Below are 13,387 nucleotides of genomic sequence, written 5' to 3' on the forward strand. Positions count from 1 at the left end.
ATGTTATTAAATAATGAATGGGTCAACAAAGAGATCAAGGAAGAAATCAAAAGATACCTTGAAACAAATGAAAATGACAACACAACAACCCAAAACCTGTGGGACACTGGGAAGCAATCCTAAAAGGGAAATTCAGAGCATTACAGGCCTATCTCAGAAAAATAAGAAAAACTTGAATAAATTAAGTTTACACTTAAAGGAACTTGAAAGAGAACAACAAACAAAACCCAAAATGAGTAGAAGGAAGGAAATAATAAGATCAGAGCAAAAATAAATAAAATAATTTTTAAAAATGATACAAAAGATCAATGAATCCAAGAGTAGGTTCTTTGAAAAGATAAACAAGATTAACAAACCTTTAACCAGACTCATCAGGAAACACAGAGAGAGGACCCAAATAAATAAAATTAAAGATGTAAGAGGAGAAATTAAAACTGACACCAAGGAAATATAAAATATTGTAAGAAAATATTATGAATGTCTATATGCCAACAAACTGGACAACCTGAATGAAAATGGATAAATTCCTAGAAATGTACAATCTTCCAAAACTAAATCACAAAGAATCAGAGAATCTGAATAGATGGAGTATACCTACTGAAACAGTAATAAAAAAAAAAAACTCCCCCAAAACAAAAACCCTGGGCTGGATGGCTTCACAGGTAAATTTTACCAAACATTTCAAGTAGAGTTAACACCTCTCCTTATAGACTATTTCAAAAAAACTTAAGAGAGAAGGCTCCCAAACTCATTTTATGAAGTCAGCATTGTCCTAATTCCAAAACCAGAAAAAGACACTACAAAGATAGAAAATTATAGGCCAATGTTCCTGGTAAATACAGATGTTAAAATCCTCAACATAATATTAACAAAACAAATACAGCAATGCATCAGAAAGATCACACACCATGATCAAGTGGGATTTATTCCATGAATGCAAGGTTGGTACAACATTTGCAACACAATAAATGTGATTTACCACATAAACAAAATGAAGGATAAAAACCACATGGTCATGTCAATAGATGCAGAAAACACATTTGATAAAATTCAGCATTGATTTATGATAAAAAGTGTCAGCAAAGTGGGAGTAAAGGGAACCCATCTAAACATAATAATGACCATATATGACAAACCCAGTGCCAGCATCATACTCAATGGGCAATAGCTACAAGTGTTATCTTTAAGATGGAGAACAAGACAGAAATGTCCACTTTCACCTCTCTTAATTTAACGTAGTACTGGAAGTCTTAGCTGCAGCATCACAAAAGGAGAAATAAAAGGCATCCAAATTGGCAAGGAAGAAGTAAAACTGTCTTTATTTGCAGATGACATAATACTGTACATAGACAACCCCAAAGATTCCACCAAGAAACTACTAGTGTTACAGGGTGCAGCCAAGAGGGGGGACCCCAAATGGCCATTTTAAAATGGGGTCCAGAACTCAAGGTGTCTAGGAGATTTTAGGATGTCTTCACCCCCCCCCCCCCCAACCAAGGGTGTGGGTTGGGGGAGGGGACAAATGGAGCAGGGCCATTGAGAACTGTTTTGCATAGCAACAGCCTTGCAGCTAACCTCTGGTGTGGTCATTTAACATATCTATAGCCTTTGGCTGGTCGCTTAGATATGTTAAATAGCTGTGGCCATGCTCTGAGCCAGGGGGATGGAAAGGGATCTCCCCCCAAGATGGGACTGGGGGGCAGATCCCCCGAGTTACAGCGCCTGCGTGGGAGCTTGGAGATGATTGGCTCCATGACATGGGGCCACACCTGCCCAGACTCATGATGGCAGTCCAGTAAAGCTGGAAGGATATGAGTTCTGGCATGTGAAGCTGAGTGTGGGAGGAGTCGGAAATGGGGCTGCAGAGGAAGGCGGGCATGGGGATTTAAAACCCAGAGGCAGCAGCCATTGAGAAGGAGAACCATGCTGCTTTAGGAAGGAGAACCATGTGCAGCCCTGAAAAGGTGAACCATGCGCAGCCCTGAAAGGGGGAACCATATGGCAGCCCTGAGAGAGAGAGAGCCACAGGGACTGGACAGAGTGGGGACTCTCCCTTCCCGTGGCCCTGGGAGAGAGGACCACGTGCCTTTGCCAGAGTGGGGACCCCCACAGCTTTAGAAGGGGGAACCACCACCTGGTTTTAGCAGAGATCCCGGTGACTCAGCTGAGGGTGCCAGGAACCCAGGGAGGTCTCCCACTGGAGATGGAATACTAACTGGGAAGAACCAGGGGACTGTCTGAGCCATGGACTTCTATTTCCTTTCCTGAGATACAGTACTCTGGACTGGGCAAAGGGGGACGGAAGGAAGGACTGTGTGTGTTTGTGGGTGTTTTAAGGGACTTTGGGATTTTGGTGAAGACATTAGGTCACTACTTGAAGTTTGTATAGCATTAAATAAACATTTCCTTTCCTTTTCATGAATCTCTGGCATTGAGAGGCGTCTTTCCTCGGGCGGTGGACATAATGGACCCAGGGCCTTCTTTCAGTAATAGTATATTGTCCCAGGCCCCCCTTGTTTGTTCTGTAACACTAGAACTGATTAATGAATTCAGCAAAGTAGCAGGATACAAAATTAATATCCCCAAATCAGTTGCAGTTTTATATGCCAATAACAAACTACCAGAAAAGGAAATTAAGAAAACAGTACCACCTGACTGGTGTCACCCAGTTGGTTGGGTATTGTCCTGTCAAGCGAAGGATTTGCCAGATCAATTCCCAGTCATGGCATATGCCTGCATTGTGGGTTTGATCTCCATTCAAGGAGTGTACAAGAGGCAACCAATCGATGTTACTCTCTCACATTCATGTTCCTCTCTCTCTCTCCCTTTCTCCCTTCCTTCCCCTCTTTCTAAAAATAAAACTAATTTTTAAAAAAGAAAACAATCCCATTTACAATTCCTTCAAAAAAATAATACCTAAGAATAAACCTAACCAAGGATGTAAAAGACCTCTACTTGGAAAATTGTAAGACACTGAAGAAGATACAAATAAGTGGAATCACATACTGTGTTCATGGATAGCAAAAATAACATCATTAAAATGCCCACACTAACCAAAGCAATCTGAAGATTCATTGCAATTCCTATCAAGATTACAATGATGTATTTCACAGAACTAGAATAAATATTTCAAAAGTCTTTATGGAATAACAAAAGGCCCTGCATAGCAACAGTGATCCTAGAAGGAAGAACAAAGTTGGAGGATGTCACAGACCACCACTCGTGGGGTCCACAGCATTGTAGCTGAAACAAAAGAAATTCACACAGACTATCAGATCCTGTGGAAGAAAAGGGCAAGTGGCTTCTCTCTCAAGGGGAGCTAAAGGCTCAGCCCTTGCTCCAATGAGCTTTTATTGTCTTATTGGGCACATTACAAGAAGGCCCTCATTAACTATGCACAGGCTAACTTTAGGTGGTTACCTTATACAGAAAACAAAGGAGAGGATGCCAATAATCACATCATAGAAGAGGGATATTTGCAAATCAAAAGGCCAAAGTGGTTGAACCTGTTACACTGGTCCTTGGAAGGTTTTAGCATGGCTTTCAGGAAGTTATTTCGCAGTAGATGTTTGCCACTGGGGGCTGGGCCCACGCCATGCAGGATGGTCTACTACAGGAGGATTCATACTACCTAATATCAAATTATAGTACAAGGCCATAGTAATCAAAACAGTCTGTTACTGGCATAAAAACATACACACAGATCAACAAAACAGAATAGAGAACCCAGAAATAAACCCACAACTTTATATTCAATTAATATAAAGTGAGCACATACAATAGGCTAAAGATAGTTTATTCAATAAATGGAGTTGGGAAATTGGACCAATATGTGAAGAAATATGAAAGCAAATCACCTTCTTACACCACATACAAGAATAAATTAAAAATGGATTAAAGATTTAAATGTTAGAACTGAAATCATAAAAATCCTTAAAGAAAACATAGGCCTCAAAATCTCAGGCATTGTTTGTAGCAATATTTTATCAGATATATCTCCCAAGGCAAGGGAACAGAAGAAAAAATTAACAAATGTGACTATATCAAACTAAAAATGTTTTGCATAGCAAAGAAAATCATCAACAACATAAAAAGACAATGCATGGAATAAGAAGACATATTTGCCAATACATCTGATAAGGGGTTAATATCCAAAATTAATAAAGAACTTATAAAAATCAACACCAAAAAATTTCAATAAAAACATGAGCAAAGAACGTAAATAGATACTTCTCCAAGGAGGACATACAAATGGCCAATAAACATATGAAAAAATGTTCAACATCCTTGATCATCAGAAAAATGCAAATTAAAACCAGAATGAGATATCTCACACTTGTCAGAATGGCTATCATTAATAAATCAACAAACAACAAGTGCTGACAAAGATCTGGAGAAAGGGGAACACTTTTGCACTGTAAGTGGAAATGCAGATTGGTGCAGCCACTGTGAAAAGCAGTATGGAGATACCTCATAAAAAATTAAAATTGGATCTGCCTTAGGACCCAGTGATCCCACTTCTGGGAATATATCCAAAGGAGCCCAAAACCCTAATTCAAAAGAACGTAAGCACCCCTATGTTCATTGCAGCATTACTTACAATCACCAAGATATAGAAGCAGTCCAAGTGTCCATTAGTGAAGAAAACAACCTTGGGACATTACATGGTAGAATACTACTTGGACATAAAAAAGAAGAAAATGTTACCCTTTGTGACAGTATGGATGGACCTGGAGACCACATGCTAAATGAAATAAGCCAGTCAGAGAAAGACAAATACCATATGATTTCACTCATATGTGAATCTAATGAACAAACTGAACTAACGAGGAAAATAGAGACAGACTTGTAGATATAGAGCAGGATAATAGCTAAGCTTGAGAGGGGAGGTTAGGAAGTGGAGGGATTGAGCATAAAAGAAAAAAGACTCATGAATCTGGACAACAGCGTGGTACTTGCTGAGGGCAAGAAGGTATAAGAGGACTAAATGATAATGGAAAAAATACAATAAAAGATTTTTTAAAAGAAGGCAAAAGACTTTTTGAGATAAACAAAAGCCAAGAGAACTCATCATCAGCAGACCCGAGATACAAGAAATATTAAAGGAAGTGGAAATAAACTATATTGTTGAAATATCTTTACACTATATGTGGTATAAATATTATTTGAAAGTAAACTGTAATATGCTAAATAAAGATATGTGTTTTAAACCCTAGATAAACTACTGTACACATGAAAAAAAAAAACCAGTATAGCTATAAATCAGTAGTGGAGGTAAAGTGTAATAACATTAAAAATCAATCCAAAACAAGGAAAAAGAAATGGTCAATGCAGCATTGACCATTTAGAAAACAAATAGTAAAATGGCAAATGTGAACCAAGCCATCTTGATAATCACATTAAATGTAAATGGTATAACCATGCCATTACAAGGCAAAGATTTTCATATTGGAGAAAAATACAAGATACAACTATATGCCATATACAAGAAACTCACTTTCAATATAAAAATTATGCATAAGTTAAAAGCAAAAGGAAGCAATAGGATATACTATACAAACACAAATCAAAAGAAAGCATGAGTATATGTGCTATATGAGTATAGCACAAGTTGATATCAGACTAAGGAATATTATCAGACATAAAAAAGGATATTTTAAAATAAAAGGGTTAATTCATTGAAGGAAACAATAATCCTGAAAGTGATGCATCTAGTAACATAGTTTTAGAATACATGAAGCAAAAACTGATAGAACCGAAGAGGAAGATGGACAAATCCAAACTTATAGTAGGCAATTTCAATGCTTCTCTCTTGGTCGATAGAACAAATAGAAATCCAGAAAGAAGACAGAAAATTTCAACAACACTGTCAACCAACTTGGCCTAATTAATATTTATAAAATTGTCCAATCAACAAAAACAGAATATAATTCTTTTAAATTTACATGGAACAATAAGTAACCAAAATAGACCATATGCTGAGTCATAAAATGTCTCAATAAATTAAAACTATATGCTTTGACCACAACAGATTCAAATTAGAGAATGCTAACAGAAAGATATCTGGAAAAATCCCCAGATATTTGGAAATTAGACAACACATTTTTACATTATTTTTGTAAATTGGATGAAAATGATGTGAAAGTCTTAACTTTAGATTAGAGATTAGTTTTTATTTATCCTTAAAAATAAAGTTTTCCTGAAGCTCCACATTAAAGGTTTATAGATTTATGTTGAGACCAGGTCAAAAGTTCATTGACCAAATGATTAAGCAGAGTGTTATCAAAATAAGTATTATTCTTTTGTATGTTAAAAACAACCATAGGTTTTTTCAGAGGGAGAGAGAGAGCGAGAGGAAGAAGGGAGGGAAAGGCAGTTGGAAGGGGAGAAGGAGAGGGAGAGAAAGAGAAAAAGAGATTTCAAAAATATTACTAGAGTTGCTACCACAATAAAAACTATTCAGATATAAAGAGATCACAACCTTTCCAGAAGGCCAGAACAATTAAACTTATCCTCAAAGAGTCACAAGAAAATAAAAATGTCCAATTTTCATTCATAACTTTTATCTGTAAAAATATTTTACTTATCTTTGAATCTCCAGGAATGTTACAGATTTAGTAGTTTAAGTATAAGTTAACTAATATGCATTAGTTGTATGTCAGTTTAAGCCCCATAGTAGATTTTATAATCTTTTTATCTGCTAATCCTCTAAAGTATTTCAATAGGTTATTTATTATTGTATATTTTTCCACTACCATTTATCCCCCTTATATCCTCTTCTACTTCCACCCACCCCTCTCCCATCTGCAATCACCATACTGTTATCTGTGTCCATGAGTCCTTTTTCTTTTTTGCTTGAACTCTTCACCCCTACCCTCCCCATCAGAGCTGTCAAACTGCTCTCTATGAATCTGTCTCTATATTGCTTGTTAGTTCAGTTTGTTCATTAGATGCCACATATGCGTGAAATCATATGGTATTTGGCTTTCTCTGACTGACTTATTTCTCTTAACAAAATGTTGTCCTGGTCCATCCACACTGTTACAAAGGCTAAAATTTTCTTTTTTTATGGCTGAGTAGCATTCCATCTTGTAAATGTCCCATAGTTGTTTTACCCATTCATCGACTGATGGTCACTTGGGCTGCTTCCAAATCTTGTAAATAATGCTGCAATGAACATAGGGGTGCTTATGTTCTTTCAAATTAGTGTTTCAGGTTTCTTCAGATAAATTTCCAGAAGTGGGATCACTGGGTCACAAGGCAGTTCCATTTTTAATTTATTGAGGTAACTGCATACCGCCTTCCACAGTGGCTGTACCAGTCTGCATTCCCACCAAGAGTACAAAAGGGTTCGCCTTTCTCCACACCCTCATAAACACTTGTAGTTTGTTGATTTATTAGTGATTGCCATTCTGACAGGTGTGAGATGGTATGTCATTCTGGTTTTAATTTGCATTTCTTTGATGATTAGTGATGTTGAGAACTTTTTCATTTGTTTATTGGCCATCTGTGCCCTCTTTGAAGAAGTGTCTCTTCAGGTCCTCTGCTCATTTTTTAATCGGATTTTATATTCTTGTTGTTGTTGTTTTTCAGTGTTGAGTTTTATAAGTTCTTTATAAATTTTGGATATTAACTATTTATCACATGTGTTGGCAAATATGTTCTCCCATTCCTTGGGTTGTCTGTTTATTTTGCTGTGCAAACATTTTTTTAGTTTGATATAGTACCATTTGTTTATTTTTTTCTTTTGTTTCCCTCTCCTGAGATGTGAGAAAAAATATTACTACAAGGAATGTTGAAGATTTTACTGCTTATGATTTTTTCTAGGATAAAATGTTTCATAAATTAGAGTTTAAAGATGAAAAAACTGAGGACAAAAGTAATTTGCACACAGTCACAAAACCAGTAAATGGTAGAGGGAATACTCTAATCTAGGTCTCCGTGACTTCAATACACGAATTCCATAATTTGAATGACAAAAATGATTTCCTTCTTTTTCTCCATTCATTCCTTAAACGTGTAACTTCTTTAGCAGCCAGTGGCAAAGAACAGAGCCCTATAGTCTGAATGACTGTGCAAGGTCACTGGTTCCCTAGGAGAGTGTGTGCATACAAGGTTTTTACTGTCCCACCCAGTTCCCAGTCAGCCTCAGCCACTTTGGCATCTCCCTCTTTGTTGGAAAAACCATCACTGCCTGGCTCCAGCACCACTCCATTCTGGATCATTTGCACTGGAGGCTTCACCTGCCTCCTGCAGCTCACCAGGTGCATGAGCCAACCTTGTATGCATGGAAGGGACATCTCTACTCATTCCACCTGCCAGCCGCCCCAGCATGCCACATCCACACCCACAGACACTATGAAAATGTGAATGAGATATTTAGACATATGTCTAAATATCAGCCTGACTGATATTTAGACATATTTAGACATATGTCTAAATGATGTCAGCCTGACTGACACCATTGTCCCAATTAGAGGAACACTATGTGCAGATGTCAAATAACTAGTAACTCTAATAGAATTATTGGGTAATTTTTGATCAAGTGAAAAGTTTAAAAACTTCTCAAAAGCATATGCTTTACAGAACAATATCCAGGACAAAGCATGCATGGCTTAGGTGTTAAGTTTGAAGTGATGGGCACATAATACATCCTACCTTTGAACAGAATTGTCACTCTGTTCAGTTAGGTGTAGAATTTTCTTTCCTTTCCAACTCCCACTCCTTGACATGAGCTTGACGTTTATTTACCTTGTTAGCTTAAGTAAGAAATTTCTGTAGTTTAACTCTCATGGATCTCTGTACATTCAAATTCCACCACACCCAAAATGTTAGTAACCTTTTGATGAATGCAATTGAACTTTTGTACAAGGAAGGACTCCTCCATAGAGCATGCTGGCTCAGTTGATTTCAACTTATTAGTACCAGACTAAGTGACAACAGCATAGAGCTCAGCATATAGATGATGAGACTACATTTTCAGAGTATCTCTTTTCAACACTTAGAATTTTGTACACCAACTGACTGCAGAAAAATGGTCAAATATAAGATGTTACAAGTTGTGTTTCTTTGTGGTAGAGCACATGGATTCACTTTAAGTAAATACATGTATTAAGCTCCTACTATAGGATGGTTTCAGGATGATTCAAGTGCATTACATTCAGGGTCACCCCCTGCTGTGTGGCCCAGTTCCTAACAGGCCTGGACCAGTAGCTGTTCCAGGCCCGGAGGTTGGGGACCCCTGCTATCTGCTGTTTCTAACATTCTGCAATAGCAATAATTTTAATGACCTTTTTCTCATTTTTATCTTTCACATTAAATAGACTAGAATCTTAGATACAAAACTGCTTGGATAAGATACAAAACAATTTAAGATTACTGGAACATATTTTAAGATTAATTTGTTCAAGCATTTGTGCAAATTTATAGTTCTATTTGAAGTTTTAAATTTAGTAGTCTGTGTGGATTTTAATTTTTGCTCCCAAGTGCCATATAGATGCTACTAAGTCTCTGAGAAACATTACTCTGTGGAAAACTACCCTTTAAAAAATATTACTCTCAGTAAAATATGTTCAAGAAGCTCAACTAAATATTTAGAAAGCATATTGTGTTCTTTGTGTGTGTAACAAATAATGAGAATAATAGAAGATCTTATTGGGTGACCAGTCTGTAATTATGTCAAGGAAAGAATACAATGAAACAAGTTCTTTCAGTTACTTCCTCAAACAGCCAAAATGGGGGAAGTGGAGGAAAGGTCCCATGATCACTGTGACTAGAGAACCAAAAAGCTTGAAGTGTAAACTTGGAGAAATGACAGCTTTGAAAACAAAACCAACAAAACAGAACACCTTTCAGAATAGTCTGAGATTCATGAAAGGCAAACATTCACTAGAGTTGGGGCTTTACTGTCTGCAGAAAGATAAGTGGCATATTAGACCTTCACCATGATTAACAAGCACTTCCTTGAAATTGCATTGGTGCTTCTGGCCTATTATTCCACCCTCTCCTCTCTTGAGCTGAAACTGGTTCTCTTCCAGCAAAGAAGAGTGAGCAGAGAAAGTTTCAAACTTTTGAATCATTTGCAAACCTCATCAGTCCAGCAGTGTCTACCACATAGGAAAAACTTCCTGCTTCCCCCGAAGGCTGTAAGTCCCGACCAGCACGGGAAAGGATATGCACTGACCATTCTTCATGAAACCCTTCAGCAGATCTTCAACCTCTTTGGGTCAAATATTTCTCTGGGTGGTTGGGAGGAAAGTCGGATGAAGAAGCTCCTTATTGAACTTCATCAACAACTAGAATACCTAGAAACGTTCATGGAACTGCAAGCAGATCAGAAAAGTGACACCGTAGGTAGTGACAACCTTAGGTTACAGGCTAAAATGTACTTCCAAAGGATTCGTGATTACCTGGAAAACCAGGAATACAGCAGCTGTGCCTGGACTGTTGTCCATGTGGAAATCAACCGGTGTTTATTCTTTGTGTTCCGACTCACAGGAAAGCCAAGCAAACAAGAAATGGACCCTTGAACCATGTGAAGCAAGAGGCAACTGCAGGCTTTAAAAGCATAAGGTAGGCGGAGGTATGGAAGGACTTCGCCAGACATTATCAATTCTTTTTGTCATGACATGGTAGCATAGTTCTGGTTTTGTGTGTATACATATATCTGTACCTTAAGATTATGGACATTGACAAATGTTTTCATTTTAGTAATGTTTTTATTTTAGAAAATTTATATTTTCTATCCCTCTTAAATTTTTATGAGTTAAAAATCTATTTATTAATATTTCATAATTGGTTCTTCAAATGGGTGTATTTTCATAAAAGTTAGGTGGGTAAATATAATAAAATATGTTTCCACTGTAATCATACTTTTCTAGACAATAGGACATTATTCCAATGATTTTCTTATTTGCTAGAAATTGATAGAAACAATGTGAAATACTAAGAATAATTTGCATTGCATGATATGAAAATATCATCACACACTGAATATTTATTATAGGTGACAAAAATAGAAATATAACTAAAATATATGAACAAATAGTTTGCAGAGGAAAAAAATGAAAACCAGCTCTACCTCACTCATAATAATGAAAGTAAAAATTTTAAGTGAAGAACATGACATTTATAAACTATCAGGTATGTAAAAGCTCAAAGTTTGATTTTAAAAAATTCTTGCAGAGATTTTGGGGAGGGATGCTCTTAAAATTTTCCAAAGCACTGTGGAGGAATTTTGGTGTCTCTGTCAAAATTATAGTTGCATATAGCCTGTGATCCATCCATTCTAGATTTGGAAATGTATCCTAGAAAAAATACTTGCATATGTGTGAAATGACTTATGTAAATACACTACTATTCATTGCACCATTATTTGTAATATCAAAAGACAGGAAACCACCCAAATTCTTCTAATTCAAGACTGATAATGTGTAGTCAAACAAAGGAACACTATTTAGCTGGAGTAAAGCCTGAGGGTTGCTCTTTCCATAAAAAAAGTAAAAATTTAAAGTAAAAGAGTATAAAAAGTAAGCAAGTTGCAGAAGTGTGTTTAAAATTCTATATTTGAAATTACAATATGAGATTTATATTTGACGTCATTTATGTATGAATAAGTAAAGGATATATAAGAAATAAATTGCAATGATTACTTGTATTGGGGGAGTGAAGGAAGAGAGACTAAGGGAGGAAGACAGAGTGGGAGAAGTTTTACAACATGTTTTCATAATTAAATTTTTAAGTATGTGAATTTTGCCAACCAGAATAATAAATTGAAATGTATCTAACAAGTCAGAGTTACCAGAAATCTGGATGGATGCTTCCTGGTGAAAGGAAGTGCCAGGTGCAGGTTAGAAGCAACAGGACTGAGCCAGCCTGCCCTTGGTTGGGGCCGGCAGAAGGAGGAGTGCTGGTCAGAGAGAAGAGCACCTGTGCCAAGGGAGAAGGTTCCCACTCCTGGGATAGGCTGGTGAGGAAGGACGCCAGCTCTTCCAGCTAGGAGCTCCCAGAAATCATTAAGGAACACATGTGAGGCCAGGGAAACTGAAATTCACTGAGCCTTGGTCACTTTCCCAGTCATAGTGACCTTTGTCCACTGTAGGAAGCAGAGCCATGCTCCCTAAATCTGCATCTAGTTCTACTACTTTGTCATGTTCTGCTTCGGACTCATTGTATAATTTGAGATGAAAGTTATCACTGAATGTAAAGCTTGCTGAAGAACAAAACATACTCTGTTTCAGCTTAATTAGTGTAAGTAAGTGTATTAGCTCTTGGCAGATGCTTCCAGACTTGTCCTAAAAGGGATGAGGAGGAACCAAATAGAACCCTGAGAGTGAGGCAGGGTCAGCTACAATAGCAAAGGGAGCAAGGAAGTAGAGGCTGGGGACTCAGGGGGGAGTCTTTGTCAAGTTCACATTTCAACTTGAAAGTTGACCTATTCACCTTCAAGTTACATGGAGGTAGAGAAGTGGAAAGAACAGAAATATTTACCAAAACTCAACTGTAAACACAGGTCATTTGCTTCTCATGTCTGCAGAAATTTTGTCGTTTTTTTAAACCAGGAAAATTTCCAAATTAAATATTTCACTTAACATATTATTCAGTTCTCAAATTAACCTTGCAAGGTAGTTACATTATTATCTTTTTTTCCTCAGATGAGGAGAAGAAGGCTTTAAAGGTTAAGTAATTTGCTCAAAGTAACACCACAAGCCACAAAGCTAGCAAATGCCAGAGAAGATTCCTTCCCAAGTCTGCCGGACTTGAAAGCTAGCACCATGTGCTAGGCACCACAGGTCTGGACGATGTCGTACAGTATCACTGTAAAGTACTGGCAGCACTAATGTTAATCATTTGCTACTGTCTTTTCTTATTCAAGTTCATACACTCCTTGCAGTCTTGCATTAAAGAAAGGACAGTTTCTCTACCTGGACATTTCTTTCCTAATAATTTAGGAGGACAGGATGGAGGAGCTGCTAAGTGGAAACTTAAAGCAGATAATACTCACAAGTAGAAGCTAAAACCAACACTTTACATGCTATTGTGTCCCCAAACATTTAGCTTTATTAAGTTGGCATCATGCTTGTATAAATGTTATAACTGCTTTGTACAACATAAAAATTGCTTGCTTTTAAATATGTGCCCTTTTTTTAAAAACCAGAGTTCTGAACTTATAGATCTTCAGGAAGGGAAATACTTTAGAAGTCTAGACTCCCTCCTAGTAGTCATTTGTGGGTGGGTTCAGAGTAAAGGTAAGTTCATTTGTAACCATAGGCTGCATCATCAGAGTTATTCTTGTTATGTCTACTTGTACTTGGCTAAGCAGATTAATAAATCAATGATTGGGTTACAAAAGAAGTATAGCATCATATTTTCTATAAATAAAACATGC

General features: G+C 37.0%; 1 protein-coding gene across 1 annotated transcript; it reads left to right on the top strand.

Annotated features, from left to right (window-relative positions):
• Positions 1-9,944: 9,944 nt before the first annotated feature.
• Positions 9,945-10,529, top strand: IFNE (interferon epsilon). The gene has a single exon (XM_045840020.1). The coding sequence runs from the start codon at positions 9,945-9,947 to the stop codon at positions 10,527-10,529; it is 585 nt and encodes a 194-aa protein (XP_045695976.1).
• Positions 10,530-13,387: the final 2,858 nt, after the last annotated feature.

Source organism: Phyllostomus hastatus, unplaced genomic scaffold (genome assembly GCF_019186645.2).
Source record: "Phyllostomus hastatus isolate PE091 unplaced genomic scaffold, TTU_PhHast_1.1 phas_contig_34, whole genome shotgun sequence".
Classification (NCBI taxonomy): domain Eukaryota; kingdom Metazoa; phylum Chordata; class Mammalia; order Chiroptera; family Phyllostomidae; genus Phyllostomus; species Phyllostomus hastatus.